The sequence below is a fragment of the Oncorhynchus gorbuscha genome, linkage group LG15 (genome assembly GCF_021184085.1).
Source record: "Oncorhynchus gorbuscha isolate QuinsamMale2020 ecotype Even-year linkage group LG15, OgorEven_v1.0, whole genome shotgun sequence".
NCBI lineage: Eukaryota > Metazoa > Chordata > Actinopteri > Salmoniformes > Salmonidae > Oncorhynchus > Oncorhynchus gorbuscha.
The window spans coordinates 47,489,329-47,511,464 of NC_060187.1; the positions used below are offsets into that span (position 1 = coordinate 47,489,329).

Below are 22,136 nucleotides of genomic sequence, written 5' to 3' on the forward strand. Positions count from 1 at the left end.
CAGGTATATCTCACTGGTCACCCCCAAAGCCAATTCCTCCTTTGGTCGTCTTTCCTTCCAGTTCTCTGCTGCCAATGACTGGAACGAACTGCAAAAATCTCTGAAGCTGGAGACTCATATCTCCCTCACTAGCTTTAAGCACCAGCTGTCAGAGCAGCTCACAGATCACTGCACCTGTACATAGCCCATCTGTAAATAGCCCATCTATCTACCTACCTCATCCCCATACAGTATTTATTTATTTATCTTGCTCCTTTGCACCCCAGTATCTCTACTTGCACCTCCATCTTCTACACATCTACCATTCCAGTGTTTAAATTGCTATATTGTAATTACTTCGCCAACATGGCCTATTTATTGCCTTAACTCCCTTACCTTACCTCATTTACACTCACTGTACATAGACTTTTTGTTTTCTTTTGTTCTGCTGTATTATTGAGTATGTTTTGTTTATTCCATGTGCAACTCTGTGTTGTTGTATGTGTCGAATTGCAATGCTTTATCTTGGCCAGGTCGCAGTTGAATATGAGAACTTGTTCTCAACTAAATAAAGGTGAAATAAATCAAAAATCATCTGGCTCTGCGATGAAGTTGACAATGTGATGGGGAGTGTCAGCCAATTTGAAAAAAATAGTTCAACAGAATGTGTTGTTATTCTCTTTGACACGTGTTTAGAGATTTGTATCAAGAATAATTGGGAAAAGTCATAATTTGTCTGGATTTCCTGAATCAGAAATGAACTGAACTAAGCTGTTGTTCTGATCTGTCCTCTCTCTCTCGAGGTTATCATGAAAGGTGCCGTCACATGGTGTCTTGATGCATGGCAGCGATAATTCGGCCGAGAACAGTGTGAACCTCAAAACTCCCTCTAACCGGCTGAAGAAGAGCGACAAAGGCGTTCCATACGGCCTTGTCCGCATCATTTCTACCGAGAGACCTGAGTCCGAGCCTGTACCTGGTGTACAGCATCCAATCGGAGCTATCAACTGTTTTATCTCTCATGCCTTTTCCCTCAATCGTGTGATAGGAGTCCGCATGGAGAGAGATCTGTTCCAAACGTCTCTCATGTCGCTGGTACGCTGGTTGGCAAGTGGTCGAGATATAATGGGTGGTAAAGGTGATGGCAGCTCAGGTGAGACATTGAAATTGGGACATTATCATGGGCCTTCAACTTTGAACTATGAAGCTATCTGAAGAGGTACCAATGAAAAAATGGCAGAAGAAACCGTGCCTGAAGGGGGGGGGGTGATTGGTCACCTGTGCCCATAATTTATTTAGGCTTGTCTAAAAAATATATATATATTTTGGGTCATCTACACACTGCAAAATGTATAGTACTTTAGATTAAGAATGCATTAAGATAACAATCTGTAATTATAATCGCGATAATAAATGTAACACTAGAATTGTAGGATAATTATACTGTACGTTAATATACATGTACACTTTGCCAATGTTGATGTGTTCGTTTTATTGAGGGTTTTAACTTTGAGTGTTAGGACCAATGTGAATCCCTAAACATTGTCATTCTAAATTTGGGTTGGATAATTAGTTGGGTTTTGATTACGATTTGGAAACGGAACGATTTTTAAAACTGACTGATTGATTTGAGTTTAGTATGTTAATAACCATATGAGTGAAGCAATTCATGTATTACGGATTGATTGATTGTTTTGATTGTTGTTGTGTACTAAAGATGTTGACACTATTCTCAGCATGTCCTGGAGAATGGAGAGGGTGAACTCTGATCCTGAGAGTGAAAATGATCCTAATCTAAGTGATCTATAGGAGTAGCCTTATAAATAATGGAATCATGATGCTTGTCCTGGGTTATGTTCATTAGGCACCAGCGCAATAAACCAGGATTCACTACTTTGATTTGTCCAATAAGATATGCTCATTTTAGTTTCTGGGATGGAAATAGTTATTTCCACCATGCTGACCTAGGGGAGTATGCTTAGCATCAACATGATGATTTGTTTTGTACTGATGAAAAATGTACTTCGATTTAAACTGCAGATCATTTGTTAACGATGTTTCAATGTTTACATCATTCCCAATGAAGGATCATTTATGTTAAGGTTAAAGGCTCAATGAACCAACGTATGGTCATTTACAACGGTTGTATACAAGTGCAAGGGAGTTTCTTTCCTGTATGTTTGAGTCAAAAAGTTGTTTGCTGCCCTATTTGTTTTCTACATGTGAATTAATGTTTCTAAATCGTGTCACTTTCTGTAAAGTTGAGAGAATTCTCAAAATGGGGGAGCGAAATTACAATATTATGTTATAATACTGTTATTGCATCAAATGGTTGCAACAGAATAGTGGGTTCTTAGAAGTATATTGTGTCTGTGTGAACTGAGCGGTCCTCTGGGGCTTAATGCTGACAGTGGATTTACCATGCATTTGGTGATAAAGCATGAGTTGATGTTTGTGTGCCGGGAGGTACCAGGGTGGAGATGGCTCTGTTATGGATAATTATGAGGGGAAGCTTGTTTTGGGGGCCAGACCCTGATTTCCAGATACCTTCTGCTGTGAATGATTCATTTCTTTCATACAATTCCCGACCTTGTGACCCATTCCACACATCTGTTGTTTGTCATGTAGACTAAAGGGGTGTATCTTTGCTATAAAAGATCTTTGTATACTTTGTCTCGGGGCTCTCGATGACTCATCTAAGGGTGGTTCGTCGACCAGCCATCGTTATTGTAGAGCACTCACATCATTCACTTGTGAGTGAATGCGTTCCTTATTAATAAGTGAATAAAGATTTAGTTTAAGTATAACTCTGACTTGTGTGATAAGTTTGTATCTCCTTATTTGATAATAAAGGAAATAACCACAAGATAAGTCCCTGGATATGTTAGTTCTCTGATAGGAAATCCTTACCTGTGACAGTCAGATTGGCGCTGCTCTGCATGTCTCCAGTATCACAGGAGTATATCCCAGAGTCATCTGGGTCCACATTGTGGATGAGAAGGAGGTTGAGCTTGCCCTCCTTACGGTTCTCATACTTGTCTCCGTTCAGTAGGGGAACGTTATTGCGTCTCCATGTGACAGGGGTAGTGAGGTCAGAGGTCGTACAGGATAAGGTCGCCGTCTCTCCTTCCATGATGACGGTATCATGGAGCTTCTTCTCAATCAGTACTTTAACTGGACACGGAGTAGAGTCAACTCTCAAAATGTGTACACATATTAGTGTTTATACTTCTTGGAGATTTGTTGTACTGAATATGACCGTGATGAGGTGTGAGTCCACTACATGCAGCAGGTGTGTGCTATTACACAACCAATCACACACATACCTTTCACAGACACAGAGGCGGTGGTCTCCACACAGCCTGCCTGGCACGAGTAGCTGCCACTGTCATCGGACTTCAGCTCCAGGATGTGTAGCTGAAACACGCAGCCGTCCTGTTTCATCTGGTACTTCCTGTTGGGCCTGAGAGGCAGCCGGCCCTTACTCCACTGGACTGGGACTCCAGGCTTAGAAAGCTCACAGGAAAGGAAGGCCGTGCCTCCTTCCTCAGCCTCCACAGCCTGCAGCTCTTCTTCAAAGCATGGAGCCAGCTCTGGGTAGTTGGAAGACAATAAGGGAATTCCAAATCTATGTTCCATTTGACCAATGTTAGGGTGAGTAATAGAAAGAGATTATTCCAAATATTGTACTGTAATATTGTAAGATGTGGATCAATTTATCAGTGAATTCTGAAAAGCTATCCAAAGGATTGTTCAATAAGGTTGTGTTTTTAGGGAGAGATATTGCTTCTTGCAGAGTACGTACATTTTTCAACCATATTGTTCTTAAAATATAAAGTTATTTATGTTCTTTGCTTGATCCTTTGAAAATAGACACGTGAAAAGATTCTGAGGATGAGCATGCACATCTTCAGTATGTACCCATTATTCCTCTTTAGAGCATTTAACTATATGTTGCAAGTAAAAGTCTTGGGTAGTGAGTTGATACAATTCCAAGTCTGAAGGATTAAAACCAGCCTCAGACTTAGGAAGATGTAAAACTTTTCTTTTTTCTATGGATTTTATAACGAGTATACTTTTTTAAAGAATGTCTTCAGTGGGGTAATTGGTATTACCGAAAATAAATACAAAAACTGTGGGAGTCATGCCAGTCTAAAGAAATGTAATCTACCTGTAAGGTTTATGGGAAGATTATTCCATTTTATTAGATCATATTTCATATTGATGAGTAATGGAATAATGTTATCTTTATATATTTGTTGTTTGTTGTCACTTATTAAGCATCCTAAGTATTTCATATGTTTTGTTATCCACTTAAAGGATTGCTGTATGTCATGAGGTATTCTTTTTTCCCCCATTATTTTGGTTTTTCCACGATAATTTCATATCCTGAGATTTTAGTGTATTCTGAAAATATTTTTAGCAAAGAGGGCATTGAGTTTTCAATATTGGTCAGGTATATCAGGAGATCACCTGCAAATATGTTAATTTTATATTAATGTTTACTAATACCGATCGATACCTGTTATATTTGGGTCCTGTCTAATTCTTAGTATTATTATGTTCTTCCTTCTCTGTCTCCCAAACCAAAAACATCCCTCTCCACAACCCCGTCCCAGTTCTCCCCTATTTACTCCACCCAATTCAAGCTTGTCCCTCCCTCCTATTGTTGCCCTCTCTTAACATCTATGTTCCATTTGACCAATGTTAGGTTGAGTAATACACAGAAAGAATTCAGAATATTGTGACCCCCTGAGATAAACCTGAGTTCCTGGTTATGTTGCTTCTCTCTAGATGGTGGGAAATCCTTACCTGTGACAGTCAGATTGGCGCTGCTCTGCATGTCTCCAGTATCACAGGAGTATATCCCAGAATCATCTGGGCCCACATTGTGGATGAGAAGCAGGTTGAGCTTGCCCTCCTTACGGTTCTCATACTTGTCTCTGTTAAGTAGGGGCATGTTGTTGCGTCTCCATGTGACAGGGGTAGTGAGGTCAGACGTCGTACAGGATAAGGTCGCCGTCTCCCCTTCCATGACGACGGTGTCCCGGGGCTTCTTCTCAATGAGTACTTTAACTGGACACAGAGGAAAGTCAACTCTCAAAATGTGTACAGTACATATATATTTGTGTTTATAGTTTATACTTCTTGGAGTTTTGTTGCACTGAATATGACCGTGATGAGCTGTTGTACAGCTGCACCATCGAGAGTTCACACTGGTTGCATCACTGCCTGGTACGGCAACTGCTCGTCCTCTGACCGCAATGCACTGCAGAGGGTGGTGCGAACGACCCCAGTACATCACTGGGGCCAAGCTTCCTGCCATCCAAGACCTCTATACCAGGCGGTGTCAGAAGAAGGCCTTAAAAATTGTCAAAGACTCCAGCCACCCTAGTCATAAACTGTCATCTCTGCTACCGCACGGCAAGTGGTACCGGAGCGCCAAGTCTAGGTCCAAGAGGATTTTAAACAGCTTCTACCCCCAAGCCATAAAACTCCTGAACATCTAGTCAAATGGCTACCCAGACTATTTGCAGTGCCTTCCAATGCTTCTCACTCCCTCTTTACACCACTGCTACTCTCTGTTGTCATCTATGCATAGTCACTTTAATAACTCTACCTACATGTACATACTACCTCAAATATCCAGTGCCCCCGCACATTGACTCTGTATCTGTACCACCCTGTATATAGTCTCGCTATTGTTATTTCACTGCTGCTATTCAATTACTTGTTATATCCTGAGATTTTAGTGTATTCTGACCATCTGGATCATCATCTGCATCATCCAGATGGTCATTGGCAAAATTCAGACGGGCCTGGACATGCGCTGGCTTGAGCAGAGGGACCTTGCGTGCGCTGCAGGATTTTAATCCATGACGGCGTAGTGTGTTACTAATGGTTTTCTTTGAGACTGTGGTCCCAGCTCTCTTCAGGTGATTGACCAGGTTCTGCCGTGTAGTTCTGTGCTGATCCCTCACCTTCCTCATGATCATTGATGCCCCTGAGTTGAGATCTTGCATGGAGCCCCAGACCGAGGGTGATTGACCGTCATCTTGAACTTCTTCCATTTTCTGTTGTCATCTATGCATAGTCACTTTAATAACTCTACCTACATGTACATACTACCTCAAATATCCAGTGCCCCCGCAGATTGACTCTGTATCTGTACCACCCTGTATATAGTCTCGCTATTGTTATTTCACTGATGCTATTCAATCTACCTGTAAATCTACCTGTAATCTACTTGTTACATTTATCTCTTGTTCTTAACTGTACCTTGACATCTAATTCACATATAGCTTGTTTTTTAAAACTGCATTGTTGGTTAGGGCCTCGTAATAAAGTGTTTCACTGTTGTATTCGGCGCATGAGACAAATACAAGTTGATTTGATTTGATGAGGTGTGAGTCCTCTACATGCAGCAGGTGTGTGCCATTACACAACCAATCACACACATACCTTTCACAGACACAGAGGCGGTGGTCTCCACACAGCCTGCCTGGCACGAGTAGTTGCCACTGTCCTCGGACTTCAGCTCCAGGATGTGTAGCTGAAACACGCAGCCGTCCTGCTTCATTTGGTACTTCCTGTTGGGCCTGAGAGGCAGCCGGCCCTTACTCCACTGGACTGGGACTCCGGGCTTAGACAGCTCACATGAAAGGAAGGCCGTGCCCCCTTCCTCAGCCTCCACAGCCTGCAGCTCTTCTTCAAAGCATGGAGCCAGCTCTTGGAAGACAATAAGGGAATTCCAAATCTATGTTCCATTTGACCAATGTTAGGTTGAGTAATACACAGAAAGAATTCAGAATATTGTGACCCCCTGAGATAAACCTGAGTTCCTGGTTATGTTGCTTCTCTCTAGATGGTGGGAAATCCTTACCTGTGACAGTCAGATTGGCGCTGCTCTGCATGTCTCCAGTATCACAGGAGTATATCCCAGAATCATCTGGGCCCACATTGTGGATGAGAAGCAGGTTGAGCTTGCCCTCCTTACGGTTCTCATACTTGTCTCTGTTAAGTAGGGGCATGTTGTTGCGTCTCCATGTGACAGGGGTAGTGAGGTCAGACGTCGTACAGGATAAGGTCGCCGTCTCCCCTTCCATGACGACGGTGTCCCGGGGCTTCTTCTCAATGAGTACTTTAACTGGACACAGAGGAAAGTCAACTCTCAAAATGTGTACAGTACATATATATTTGTGTTTATAGTTTATACTTCTTGGAGTTTTGTTGCACTGAATATGACCGTGATGAGCTGTTGTACAGCTGCACCATCGAGAGTTCACACTGGTTGCATCACTGCCTGGTACGGCAACTGCTCGTCCTCTGACCGCAATGCACTGCAGAGGGTGGTGCGAACGACCCCAGTACATCACTGGGGCCAAGCTTCATGCCATCCAAGACCTCTATACCAGGCGGTGTCAGAAGAAGGCCTTAAAAATTGTCAAAGACTCCAGCCACCCTAGTCATAAACTGTCATCTCTGCTACCGCACGGCAAGTGGTACCGGAGCGCCAAGTCTAGGTCCAAGAGGATTTTAAACAGCTTCTACCCCCAAGCCATAAAACTCCTGAACATCTAGTCAAATGGCTACCCAGACTATTTGCAGTGCCTTCCAATGCTTCTCACTCCCTCTTTACACCACTGCTACTCTCTGTTGTCATCTATGCATAGTCACTTTAATAACTCTACCTACATGTACATACTACCTCAAATATCCAGTGCCCCCCGCACATTGACTCTGTATCGGTACCCCCCTGTATATAGTCTCGCTATTGTTATTTCACTGCTGCTATTCAATTACTTGTTATATCCTGAGATTTTAGTGTATTCTGACCATCTGGATCATCATCTGCATCATCCAGATGGTCATTGGCAAAATTCAGACGGGCCTGGACATGCGCTGGCTTGAGCAGAGGGACCTTGCGTGCGCTGCAGGATTTTAATCCATGACGGCGTAGTGTGTTACTAATGGTTTTCTTTGAGACTGTGGTCCCAGCTCTCTTCAGGTGATTGACCAGGTTCTGCCGTGTAGTTCTGTGCTGATCCCTCACCTTCCTCATGATCATTGATGCCCCCTGAGTTGAGATCTTGCATGGAGCCCCAGACCGAGGGTGATTGACCGTCATCTTGAACTTCTTCCATTTTCTGTTGTCATCTATGCATAGTCACTTTAATAACTCTACCTACATGTACATACTACCTCAAATATCCAGTGCCCCCGCAGATTGACTCTGTATCTGTACCACCCTGTATATAGTCTCGCTATTGTTATTTCACTGATGCTATTCAATCTACCTGTAAATCTACCTGTAATCTACTTGTTACATTTATCTCTTGTTCTTAACTGTATTTTTTAAAACTGCATTGTTGGTTAGGGCCTCGTAATAAAGTGTTTCACTGTTGTATTCGGCGCATGAGACAAATACAAGTTGATTTGATTTGATGAGGTGTGAGTCCTCTACATGCAGCAGGTGTGTGCCATTACACAACCAATCACACACATACCTTTCACAGACACAGAGGCGGTGGTCTCCACACAGCCTGCCTGGCACGAGTAGTTGCCACTGTCCTCGGACTTCAGCTCCAGGATGTGTAGCTGAAACACGCAGCCGTCCTGCTTCATTTGGTACTTCCTGTTGGGCCTGAGAGGCAGCCGGCCCTTACTCCACTGGACTGGGACTCCGGGCTTAGACAGCTCACATGAAAGGAAGGCCGTGCCCCCTTCCTCAGCCTCCACAGCCTGCAGCTCTTCTTCAAAGCATGGAGCCAGCTCTGGGTAGTTGGAAGACAATAAGGGAATTCCAAATCTATGTTCCATTTGACCAATGTTAGGGTGAGTAATAGAAAGAGATTATTCCAAATATTGTACTGTAATATTGTAAGATGTGGATCAATTTATCAGTGAATTCTGAAAAGCTATCCAAAGGATTGTTCAATAAGGTTGTGTTTTTAGGGAGAGATATTGCTTCTTGCAGAGTACGTACATTTTTCAACCATATTGTTCTTAAAATATAAAGTTATTTATGTTCTTTGCTTGATCCTTTGAAAATAGACACGTGAAAAGATTCTGAGGATGAGCATGCACATCTTCAGTATGTACCCATTATTCCTCTTTAGAGCATTTAACTATATGTTGCAAGTAAAAGTCTTGGGTAGTGAGTTGATACAATTCCAAGTCTGAAGGATTAAAACCAGCCTCAGACTTAGGAAGATGTAAAACTTTTCTTTTTTCTATGGATTTTATAACGAGTATACTTTTTTAAAGAATGTCTTCAGTGGGGTAATTGGTATTACCGAAAATAAATACAAAAACTGTGGGAGTCATGCCAGTCTAAAGAAATGTAATCTACCTGTAAGGTTTATGGGAAGATTATTCCATTTTATTAGATCATATTTCATATTGATGAGTAATGGAATAATGTTATCTTTATATATTTGTTGTTTGTTGTCACTTATTAAGCATCCTAAGTATTTCATATGTTTTGTTATCCACTTAAAGGATTGCTGTATGTCATGAGGTATTATTTTTTCCCCCATTATTTTGGTTTTTCCACGATAATTTCATATCCTCAGATTTTAGTGTATTCTGAAAATATTTTTAGCAAAGAGGGCATTGAGTTTTCAATATTGGTCAGGTATATCAGGAGATCACCTGCAAATATGTTAATTTTATATTAATGTTTACTAATACCGATCGATACCTGTTATATTTGGGTCCTGTCTAATTCTTAGTATTATTATGTTCTTCCTTCTCTGTCTCCCAAACCAAAAACATCCCTCTCCACAACCCCGTCCCAGTTCTCCCCTATTTACTCCACCCAATTCAAGCTTGTCCCTCCCTCCTATTGTTGCCCTCTCTTAACATCTATGTTCCATTTGACCAATGTTAGGTTGAGTAATACACAGAAAGAATTCAGAATATTGTGACCCCCTGAGATAAACCTGAGTTCCTGGTTATGTTGCTTCTCTCTAGATGGTGGGAAATCCTTACCTGTGACAGTCAGATTGGCGCTGCTCTGCATGTCTCCAGTATCACAGGAGTATATCCCAGAATCATCTGGGCCCACATTGTGGATGAGAAGCAGGTTGAGCTTGCCCTCCTTACGGTTCTCATACTTGTCTCTGTTAAGTAGGGGCATGTTGTTGCGTCTCCATGTGACAGGGGTAGTGAGGTCAGACGTCGTACAGGATAAGGTCGCCGTCTCCCCTTCCATGACGACGGTGTCCCGGGGCTTCTTCTCAATGAGTACTTTAACTGGACACAGAGGAAAGTCAACTCTCAAAATGTGTACAGTACATATATATTTGTGTTTATAGTTTATACTTCTTGGAGTTTTGTTGCACTGAATATGACCGTGATGAGCTGTTGTACAGCTGCACCATCGAGAGTTCACACTGGTTGCATCACTGCCTGGTACGGCAACTGCTCGTCCTCTGACCGCAATGCACTGCAGAGGGTGGTGCGAACGACCCCAGTACATCACTGGGGCCAAGCTTCATGCCATCCAAGACCTCTATACCAGGCGGTGTCAGAAGAAGGCCTTAAAAATTGTCAAAGACTCCAGCCACCCTAGTCATAAACTGTCATCTCTGCTACCGCACGGCAAGTGGTACCGGAGCGCCAAGTCTAGGTCCAAGAGGATTTTAAACAGCTTCTACCCCCAAGCCATAAAACTCCTGAACATCTAGTCAAATGGCTACCCAGACTATTTGCAGTGCCTTCCAATGCTTCTCACTCCCTCTTTACACCACTGCTACTCTCTGTTGTCATCTATGCATAGTCACTTTAATAACTCTACCTACATGTACATACTACCTCAAATATCCAGTGCCCCCGCACATTGACTCTGTATCGGTACCCCCTGTATATAGTCTCGCTATTGTTATTTCACTGCTGCTATTCAATTACTTGTTATATCCTGAGATTTTAGTGTATTCTGACCATCTGGATCATCATCTGCATCATCCAGATGGTCATTGGCAAAATTCAGACGGGCCTGGACATGCGCTGGCTTGAGCAGAGGGACCTTGCGTGCGCTGCAGGATTTTAATCCATGACGGCGTAGTGTGTTACTAATGGTTTTCTTTGAGACTGTGGTCCCAGCTCTCTTCAGGTGATTGACCAGGTTCTGCCGTGTAGTTCTGTGCTGATCCCTCACCTTCCTCATGATCATTGATGCCCCTGAGTTGAGATCTTGCATGGAGCCCCAGACCGAGGGTGATTGACCGTCATCTTGAACTTCTTCCATTTTCTGTTGTCATCTATGCATAGTCACTTTAATAACTCTACCTACATGTACATACTACCTCAAATATCCAGTGCCCCCGCAGATTGACTCTGTATCTGTACCACCCTGTATATAGTCTCGCTATTGTTATTTCACTGATGCTATTCAATCTACCTGTAAATCTACCTGTAATCTACTTGTTACATTTATCTCTTGTTCTTAACTGTATTTTTTAAAACTGCATTGTTGGTTAGGGCCTCGTAATAAAGTGTTTCACTGTTGTATTCGGCGCATGAGACAAATACAAGTTGATTTGATTTGATGAGGTGTGAGTCCTCTACATGCAGCAGGTGTGTGCCATTACACAACCAATCACACACATACCTTTCACAGACACAGAGGCGGTGGTCTCCACACAGCCTGCCTGGCACGAGTAGTTGCCACTGTCCTCGGACTTCAGCTCCAGGATGTGTAGCTGAAACACGCAGCCGTCCTGCTTCATTTGGTACTTCCTGTTGGGCCTGAGAGGCAGCCGGCCCTTACTCCACTGGACTGGGACTCCGGGCTTAGACAGCTCACATGAAAGGAAGGCCGTGCCCCCTTCCTCAGCCTCCACAGCCTGCAGCTCTTCTTCAAAGCATGGAGCCAGCTCTGGGTAGTTGGAAGACAATAAGGGAATTCCAAATCTATGTTCCATTTGACCAATGTTAGGGTGAGTAATAGAAAGAGATTATTCCAAATATTGTACTGTAATATTGTAAGATGTGGATCAATTTATCAGTGAATTCTGAAAAGCTATCCAAAGGATTGTTCAATAAGGTTGTGTTTTTAGGGAGAGATATTGCTTCTTGCAGAGTACGTACATTTTTCAACCATATTGTTCTTAAAATATAAAGTTATTTATGTTCTTAGCTTGATCCTTTGAAAATAGACACGTGAAAAGATTCTGAGGATGAGCATGCACATCTTCAGTATGTACCCATTATTCCTCTTTAGAGCATTTAACTATATGTTGCAAGTAAAAGTCTTGGGTAGTGAGTTGATACAATTCCATGTCTGAAGGATTAAAACCAGCCTCAGACTTAGGAAGATGTAAAACTTTTCTTTTTTCTATGGATTTTATAACGAGTATACTTTTTTAAAGAATGTCTTCAGTGGGGTAATTGGTATTACCGAAAATAAATACAAAAACTTTGGGAGTCATGCCAGTCTAAAGAAATGTAATCTACCTGTAAGGTTTATGGGAAGATTATTCCATTTTATTAGATCATATTTCATATTGTTGAGTCATGGAATAAAGTTATCTTTATATATTTGTTGTTTGTTGTCACTTATTAAGCATTCTAAGTATTTCATAAGTTGTGTTATCCACTTAAAGGATTGCTGTATGTCATGAGGTATTATTATTTTGTCTTTTCCACGATAATTTTATATCCTGAGATGTTAGTGATTCTGAAAATATTTTGAGCAAAGAGGGCATTGAGTTTTCAAAATTGGTCAGGTATATCAGGAGAAAACCTGCAAATATGTTAATTTTATATTAATGTTTACTAATACCGATCCTGTTATATTTGGGTCCTGTCTAATTCTTAGTATTATTATGTTCTTCCTTCTCTGTCTCCCAAACCAAAAACATCCCTCTCCACAACCCCGTCCCAGTTCTCCCCCATTTACTCCACCCTATTCAAGCTTGTCCCTCCCTCCCATTGTTGTCCTCTCTTACACATCTATGTTCCATTTCACCAATGTTAGGGTGAGTAATACACAGAAAGAATTCAGAATATTGTGACCCCCTGAGATAAACCTGAGTTCCTGGTTATGTTGCTTCTCTATAGATGGTGGGAAATCCTTACCTGTGATAGTCAGATTGGCGCTGCTCTGCATGTCTCCAGTATCACAGGAGTATATGCCAGAGTCATCTGGGTCCACATTGTGGATGAGAAGCAGGTTGAGCTTGCCCTCCTTACGGTTCTCATACTTGTCTCTGTTAAGTAGGGGCATGTTGTTGCGTCTCCATGTGACAGGGGTAGTTAGGTCAGACGTCCTACAGGATAAGGTCGCCGTCTCCCCTTCCATGACGACGGTGTCCCGGGGCTTCTTCTCAATGAGTACTTTAACTGAGCACAGAGGAAGGTCAACTCTCAAAATGTGTACAGTACAAATATATTTGTGTTTATAGTTTATACTTCTTGGAGTTTTGTTGCACTGAATATGACCGTGATCAGCTGATGTACAGCTGCACCATCGAGAGCATCCTGACTGGTTGCATCACTGCCTGGTACAGCAACTGCTCCGCCTCAGACCGCAATGCACTGCAGAGGTTGGTGCGAATGGCCCAGTACATCACTGGGGCCAAGCTTCCTGCCATCCAAGACCTCTATACCAGGCGGTGTCAGAAGAAGGCCTTAAAAATGGTCAAAGACTCCAGCCACCCTAGTCATAAACTGTCATCACTAATACCGTACGGCAAATGGTACCGGAGGCTTTTAAACAGCTTCCACCCCCAAGCCATAAAACTCCTGAACATCTAGTCAAATGCCTACCCAGACTATTTGCAGTGCCCCCCAACCCTTCTCACTCCCTCTTTACACCACTGCTACTCTCTGTTGTCATCTATGCATAGTCACTTTAATAACTCTACCTACATGTACATACTACCTCAAATATCCAGTGCCCCCCGCACATTGACTCTGTATCGGTACCCCCCTGTATATAGTCTCGCTATTGTTATTTCACTGCTGCTATTCAATTACTTGTTACTTTTATCTCTTGTTCTTATCTGTATTTTTTTAACTGCATTGTTGGTTAGGGGCTCGTAATAAAGCATTTCACTGTTGTATTCGGCCCATGAGACAAATACAAGTTGATTTGATTTGATGAGGTGTGAGTCCTCTACATGCAGCAGGTGTGTGCCATTACACAACCAATCACACACATACCTTTCACAGACACAGAGGCGGTGGTCTCCACACAGCCTGCCTGGCACGAGTAGTTGCCACTGTCCTCGGACTTCAGCTCCAGGATGTGTAGCTGAAACACGCAGCCGTCCTGCTTCATCTGGTACTTCCTGTTGGGCCTGAGAGGCAGCCGGCCTTTCCTCCACTGGACTGGGACTCCGGGCTTAGACAGCTCACAAAACAGAAAGGCTGTGCCCCCTTCCTCAGCCTCCACAGCCTGCAGCTCCTCCTCGAAGTACGGTGGTAGCTCTGGGTAGATGGAAGAAAGTTAGTTTCACTCACATGTTCATAAAATACATCTTAAGGTGAGTATTGCACTTACAGAATATCCCCATAGAATGGCCCACGAGGATAAGTCAAAGAATAACGTACTCTAACTAAGGTACAGACAAACAGTGTTGCTTTATGTCTTTACCATTGACCGTCAGATTGGCATCGCTCTGCATGTCTCCAGTGTCACAAGAGTATATCCCAGAGTCCTCTGGTTCAGTCTCATGGATGAGCAGGAGGTTGAGCTTGCCCTTCTTACGCGTCTCATACTTGTCTCCGTTCAGGAGGGGCATGTTGTTCCTTCTCCATGTGACAGGGGTAATGAGGTCAGAGGTCGTACAGGATAAGGTGGCTGTTTCCCCTTCCATGATGTCAATGTCCTGGGGTTTCTTCTCAATGTGTACTGGCAGAGACAGGAAATAGATTAAACTAAGTAAATGCGGCCTAATTGCATACACATACTGTATGAGTGGTTGTACATTGTACTGTCCATAAACAAATTAACAGAGGCAGCACACCTTTGGGTTTGGGGACAACTAGCAGTTGGGCAGAGGTTCTCTCCTCCCCAACCACGAAGGCCACGGTCCCGGTCTCCTCCGGGGTGGTCATGGTCAAGACCAGGCAGTGTTGGTGGCCCTCAAAGCTCATCTGGTTCATTTCGTTCTTCTGCAGTGGGCTGGAGCCCAGCCACCACTCACCTTCACTCACCTCGGCGTGGGACAGCTCACACACAAACACTGCGTCCTGCCCGGCTGAGACTTTCATGTCCTTCAGTCCGGACAATATTTTCACACGCTCTGTAGAGAAAGAGTTAGACTCCGGAGCATTTTTAATAGGTTAATGTAGCAAGCCATACAGAGATGAGATGACCTATGCAATTAAGGCATCTTATCTGGTTGATGGTCTACCACCATCCCTTATATTTCTGGAAATATATACCAAAACAGGGTGAAACAAAGACTCATTGTGCTCCTATAATTTTGTATGTTTAAAGAGGATATGCAGTACTGTAGATTTACTTCAGCCCCCACTATGATTGGGTTAGGCCTACCTTTCACAACCAGCATGGCTGTGGTCTTCTTTCCCCTAGTGATGCAGCTGTACTCCCCGGCGTCCTCCAGACTCAGCTTCTCGATCTCCAGGGTGTGAACGGGACCTTTCTTTTTTACAATGAACCTCTCCCCATCTGTGACCAGGCGGGCGTCCTTCTTCCAGGTGACCGGGACAGTGGCACTGGATACCTCACAGGAGAGGACCACGGACTTCCCCTCCATCACCACATTGCTCTCCAGCTCCTTCTCAAAGAACACTGAGGCAGCAGCTGTATGTAGCAGAGAGCGACATCATCAGAAAATGCCTTGTCCTTTGGGGCCATTGCACTATACAGTGTATATACGATACTGTGTAGGCTACGATTTGTCTGTCATGGCAAAACGTTGTTCTAGAATATATTGAATATGCATGTTTTTTTTCCTAGAGAGGGCAATTGCATTGACCTCTTGCCTATTGCGTATTGCAGAACACTTTGGTACAGTTGCTGGGGAGGCCCATACATCAACTCTTTGTTTCCTGGTAAATGAGCATTTCATGTCCAACAAACACAAAATGACAGCCAGACAACAGTAGCGTACCTCTCACGTTGACTTCAGCAGTGGTTTTCTGATCTCCGAATATACAGCTGTACTCCCCCACGTCCTCTGGCTGGATGTTTTTAATGTGCAACTCTGCTATCTTTCCCTCCAGCTTCATCTGGTACCTTCCTCCAGGGTTCACCTCCTCCTCCCCTTTCCACCACTCCACCGGGACCCCAGCTTTAGACAGCTCACAGCGCAAGGTCACGATGCCCCCCTCTGAGGCCTCCTGGTTTTTAAGACCCATCTTGAAGGTGACAGGAATGGCTGAGGACATGAGATCCAAACCAACCATTGGTAGTGCTTTGCAAATATGCATTAAGTACTTAAAGGGATATTTTACTCAAAAACTATATTTTAATATTTTGTTTATTGTAAAAATATATATATATATAAATTCACTGTTAAGTTTTCAAGATTTAAGAGCACTTTCAGTACAGAGCAAAAACGGTGATTGTTATGCAAATTGTATGCAAATTATCATTTTTCAATCAAATATTCCTTTAACAGGAACCAGGCTTAACAGAGGGAGGCCTTCCCCCATAAAGTTAAATAAAGTTATAGCAAACCAAGAGCAACTCCTCTTACGGGTGATGTTGACAGTGGCGGTGGTTTTGGCTTCTGCGTAAACACAGCTGTAGAATCCGGTGTCCTCGAGCACTGCATTCCTTATTGTCAGTTCCATCGCTGCCTCTCTCTTCTTTATCTGGTACTTTATTCCGTTCTTCAGCAGCTCCTCTCCTTTTCTCCACTCTGCCGTCAGCCCTGGTTTAGAGAGCTCGCAGAATAACGTCGCACTGTTCTCCTCCTCGACTTCCTGGTTCTTCAACTTCACCTTGAACGTGACGGGAGGAGCTGGGGACAACAAGCAAAAGTAAATCGTAAAACTCATATAAAGTCCTCACAGTGGAAAAGTGTCAAACTCAGTTACTGCACAGACCCATGAAATATCAGAAACTGCAAGCAGATACAGTAACAAATACAAAGGGCATGTACAAGGCCTATGTCTTCGAGGGTTTATACAGTATATTTTTGTTGCATACATATTAACAACATATAACTAAGTGTATACTCAAAGTGTATCAATATAACCAGTCTGACTCACCCGTCACGGTCAGTTCAGCAGTTGACTGGGCATCTCGACTCTTACAGGTGTATTTCCCAGCATCCCTCTCCTCCACGTTATGGATGAGCAGTTTAGTGATGCGTCCCTCCTGCCTCATCTCATATTTGTCTCCAGACTTCAGGATGACTCTGCCCCTCCTCCAGTCCACTGGGTCACCAGGCTTGGAGAGCTCACACCAGAACTCCCCACTGTCCCCCTCTTTGATCACCACGTTCTGGACCTCTTGTGTGAACATTACAGGGAGAGCTGACAAGAACACATATTTAAGACTGTGAGAAACATCATTTGGCTCAACTGCTTTGATTTCTATCCATCAGTGGCATGTTATTTGACAAGCAGGGTCAATGATTCATCTCATGTGTATCCCCATCCCTCTTTATGGAAAATTCACTTAATCCAAACATGACATTTAAAGGCATTGACATTTTCAGAAGCATATCAAAATATTAGTGTTGAGCAGGCCTGAACGTCAGTTTTGGAACATACCCCTAACTTTGATATCAGCTGTCGTCTTGACGTTGCAGGCTGTGACACAGCTGTACTCCCCAGCATCCTGAAGGACCGCATTCCTGATGACCATCTCCACGGTCCTGCCCTCCTGCTTCATCTGGTGCCGCTCACCTTCCCTCAGCAGCTCCTGTCCCTTCAGCCACACCACAGGGACCCCCGATTTAGACAGCTCACAGCGCAACGTCACGCTGCCCTCTTCTAGAGCCTCTTGGTTTTTCAACGTCTGTTTGAAAGTGGCTGGGATGGCTGAAGAATGACACAAACCCATAACATCAACCGCGTGTGGGATTGAAGGGTACACTGTGAATTTTGAATGTCAAGAAGACACATTTTTCAACAACAACAAAAAGTGTTCCTCCTACCAGTGATAATGATGGTGGCGAAGGTTTGCTGGTCTTCCAACACGCAGCTGTAGACACCACTGTCCTCGGGCAAGGTTTTCCTGATGACCAGCTCCAACGTTGCATCTTTCTGCTTCATCTGGTACTTCTCTCCGTTCTGCAGAAGAGCTGTTCCTCTCCTCCATTCAACCGACAACCCTGGTTTGGAGAGCTCGCAGCGCAACGTCACAGTGTTGCCCTCCTCAACCTGAACGTTCCTCAACTCTTCTATAAATGTGACCGGGCGAGCTGAAAGACACCATATAGGAGAGGGTAGTCAAAACCTCCATGAAACCTACATTTCCCTTTGTTTATGTAAGCGACTGGGATTGAATACAAAACGTGTGTCCTATTGATTCAATCTGCAGTCCATTTTCCCAATTAAACATTCAAGCTTTCTCCAACCTCCGTAAGACATCAAACAACTCATGACTTCTGCACTTAACATAACCAAAACATACCCACCCTTTATTGTAACAGTTGCTGTGGTCTTTTGTTCGCCACAAATACAGGCGTAAACCCCACTGTCCTCCAGATCTGCGTCGATAATCTTCAATTCCACCAGTAAATCTTTCTTCCTCATCTGGTACTTGGCTACATTCGTCAACAGCTTTGCTCCCCTCTTCCACTCAACTGAGGCTGCTGCTTTAGACAGTTCACAGTGTAGCGTCACAGTCTTACCCTCCTCAACTTCCACGTTCCTCAGCTGTTCTTTGAAAGTGGGGGGTGGGCCTGAGGAAAACCAGGAACAGTAGTGAGTGGTGGTACAACTTGCACGTGGAAAGGACAATGGGCTAGTCCATGTCATGCTTTATGCTTGTGCTTCTGTCACAGAGAGAATTCACTAATCCAGAAGAGCTTTTGGATTTCCTGGGGTGGAATGAAAGCTGAAATACAGTACTCTTCTTCAATGACGAGACTTCTTTTTTTTTGATGCAGCATCCGGTTTATTCTTTCACTTTCAGAGCAGCGCTGCGAGACAATGTTATTATTGGTTCTCAGGCACATTGCTACAGGCAACAGGGCATTTTACTGGCTCGTTGCTCATTGAAGAATCAGTGATGAACATGCACGGTCTCCTTAGCAACGTCCCATTCATTTTGCACTGTTTTTGTTGACTAAATGGAGAGTTAAATGTGGTATGCCTAGGGCTGGCGGTCACAAGTTATGAAGGCAGTCAAATTCCACGTGGCCGTTTAGTCACGGTAATTAGGCTTCTCTAAGCTATGATGCTGCTGATGGTCATTAGTAGCCTACCAAACTTGCTAACTGCCTGGTACTCAGCACTCTATTGCCCCACTAATCACTCTGGCATCAATGCAAATATTATCAAAAATCGAATCAAACACTTCATGAGAGCCCATGAGAGCTCATGTTGTGCAACATTTCTATAGTCTATGCAATTGCGCGAGAAAACAGAGTGATGGCCTCTACTAAAAAGAGGAGGATCCCATCAGCTTTCTATAGGCTAGGCCTTCTAGATTTTTCTCAACTTTCCTAATATTAAACACATTGTTTATATTTACAATAGGAGTATAGCCTACCTGGCTTGCATGAAAATTAACCATATGAAAAGCGTCCTCCATTCACTATTTAAATGCATAGATGACATATATTTCTTCCTGTTGTCCCTGTTTCGATAAAAGTGCATGATAATGGTCCATTCTAAATCAAAACAAATTTCACACATATTATTTAGTATATGTAAAGGCAAGATTAAATCAACAATAGTCTGATGGGTGACAATATTAGCCTATCTCTTGTGAATGATATATTATCAGGGAGGGAGTTTTTCCTAGCCACCGTGCATCTACACCTGCATTGCTTGCTGTTTGGGGTTAAAGGCTGGGTTTCTGTACAGCACTTTAAAATATCAGCTGATGTAAGAAGGGCTTCATAAATACATTTGATTTGAATGATAAAAAACAACACATTTTTTCCCCGATTTCTTCTAATCATAGTCGCACACCTCATGTAGGCTAGCACAACTAAAGTGGCCAAGTAACTTCTTAAAATTAAGCATATTAGTCCACTTTACAAGGGGTGTAAAGCCTAACTGGCATACATAAGCAATGTGTGAGTTTCAAGTTTGGGAAAGATAACTTTCACCATAAAAATTCCCCTTTATAATAAAAGCATTACATGCATAATTGAATTTGGGTCACTTTTGATAATGGTGTTTATAATGTGAAGAAATAGCCTAATAGTTTATCAACATTTTAAGCTGAACGTTCTGATCTGTTGCATCAGCCACATTGCGTAAAAAAGGTTTTTGATGCTAGTGGTTGTATTAATTTGGGATCTATTGCACCCCACAACTGTCCCAGACTATGTTTGGAATATTTATTTCTCACACAGAATAGGTCGACTTTTTTTACTGTGGGGGATAGTTGATTGACATAGGCTAGTGCATTTGTTGTTCGTTAGGCCTACTCATCTTGTTGGCTGACGAAAATTAAATATGGACAGTTCTTCCAATATCTTCAAAACGCACCTCAGAATTGGATAAGGGCGCGCGCAGTTGAGTCCCTGATGAGTCTGTCTTCACTTGTAGCCTGTGAGAAAGACCCCGATCACTTGATGGAGAGCCATGTGAGTGAGAGGTGATTCAGAGCGCTCAGCACTCAGGGAGAGAGGTACAACGGCCACTGGCACAAAAGGCATGGATTTTATTAAGGTGCAGTACGCCACACAAAGGGGATGCTTCCGTTAAATTTTAGGCATTAACAAGTGCTTGTCAAATTGTGAATAAGTGACTGATGTAGTGTGTGTAGCCTGCGCAAAAAAAAACAAAGCAGAGCTCATGCCTTTCAAGCAACTCTTTTCAAATTATCATTAGAGTCGCATACAAATCTAAATATATAGCCCAACGTTTGTAGAACAACTAAAGTTACATTAATAACTCTAAATTAAGCATATAGGAATACCGCTCAACACAGAACAGCCATATTTGCTCACTCCCTCAAATTGTTTGGAGAAAATATCCTTTCTATTTTATTCAGCCTTGTTCAATTGTATTATTCATACTATAAAATAATGCCAAGGAATTCTAAGCAAATCTTGTCTACTTTCCTGAGGACGGCTCACCTCTCACAGTTCTGGGCGACTTTAACCTCCCCACGTCTACCTTTGACTCATTCCTCTCTGCCTCCTTCTTTCCACTCCTCTCCTCTTTTGACCTCACCCTCTCACCTTCCCCCCCTACTCACAAGGCAGGCAATACGCTCGACCTCATCTTTACTAGATGCTGTTCTTCCACTAACCTCATTGCAACTCCCCTCCAAGTCTCCGACCACTACCTTGTATCCTTTTCCCTCTCGCTCTCATCCAACACCTCCCACACTGCCCCTACTCGGATGGTATCACGCCGTCCCAACCTTCGCTCTCTCTCCCCCGCTACTCTCTCCTCTTCCATCCTATCATCTCTTCCCTCTGCTCAAACCTTCTCCAACCTATCTCCTGATTCTGCCTCCTCAACCCTCCTCTCCTCCCTTTCTGCATCCTTTGACTCTCTATGCCCCCTATCCTCCAGGCCGGCTCGGTCCTCCCCTCCCACTCCATGGCTCGACGACTCATTGCGAGCTCACAGAACAGGGCTCCGGGCAGCCGAGCGGAAATGGAGGAAAACTCGCCTCCCTGCGGACCTGGCATCCTTTCACTCCCTCCTCTCGACATTTTCCTCTTCTGTCTCTGCTGCTAAAGCCACTTTCTACCACTCTAAATTCCAAGCATCTGCCTCTAACCCTAGGAAGCTCTTTGCCACCTTCTCCTCCCTCCTGAATCCTCCTACCCCTCCCCCCCTCTTCCCTCTCTGCAGATGACTTCGTCAACCATTTTGAAAAGAAGGTCGACAACATCCGATCCTCGTTTGCTAAGTCAAATGACACCGCTGGTTCTGCTCACACTGCCCTACCCTGTGCTCTGACCTCTTTCTCCCCTCTCTCTCCAGATGAAATCTCGCGTCTTGTGACGGCCGGCCGCCCAACAACCTGCCCGCTTGACCCCATCCCCTCCTCTCTTCTCCAGACCATTTCCGGAGACCTTCTCCCTTAC

The 22,136-nt window shown here is 43.5% G+C and overlaps 1 protein-coding gene across 4 annotated transcripts in view; it reads right to left on the bottom strand.

Annotated features, from left to right (window-relative positions):
- obscna (obscurin, cytoskeletal calmodulin and titin-interacting RhoGEF a) overlaps window positions 1-22,136 on the bottom strand; it is a 91,540-nt gene that overhangs the window by 45,464 nt on the left and 23,940 nt on the right. For 3 of the 4 annotated variants that reach the window (XM_046301595.1, XM_046301594.1, XM_046301597.1), the window contains 19 exons: window positions 18,549-18,815; window positions 18,066-18,332; window positions 17,680-17,949; window positions 17,173-17,439; window positions 16,656-16,922; window positions 16,068-16,334; window positions 15,488-15,757; window positions 14,955-15,233; window positions 14,582-14,839; window positions 14,149-14,415; window positions 13,063-13,326; window positions 11,594-11,860; window positions 9,973-10,236; window positions 8,487-8,753; window positions 6,863-7,126; window positions 6,442-6,708; window positions 4,792-5,055; window positions 3,306-3,572; window positions 2,890-3,153 (listed from right to left, as the gene is read on the bottom strand). In XM_046301595.1, the coding sequence (XP_046157551.1) occupies window positions 2,890-3,153; window positions 3,306-3,572; window positions 4,792-5,055; window positions 6,442-6,708; window positions 6,863-7,126; window positions 8,487-8,753; window positions 9,973-10,236; window positions 11,594-11,860; window positions 13,063-13,326; window positions 14,149-14,415; window positions 14,582-14,839; window positions 14,955-15,233; window positions 15,488-15,757; window positions 16,068-16,334; window positions 16,656-16,922; window positions 17,173-17,439; window positions 17,680-17,949; window positions 18,066-18,332; window positions 18,549-18,815 (5,067 nt within the window). The remainder of the gene's footprint in view (window positions 1-2,889; window positions 3,154-3,305; window positions 3,573-4,791; window positions 5,056-6,441; window positions 6,709-6,862; window positions 7,127-8,486; window positions 8,754-9,972; window positions 10,237-11,593; window positions 11,861-13,062; window positions 13,327-14,148; window positions 14,416-14,581; window positions 14,840-14,954; window positions 15,234-15,487; window positions 15,758-16,067; window positions 16,335-16,655; window positions 16,923-17,172; window positions 17,440-17,679; window positions 17,950-18,065; window positions 18,333-18,548; window positions 18,816-22,136) is intronic. The other variant, XM_046301598.1, reaches the window with a different exon arrangement.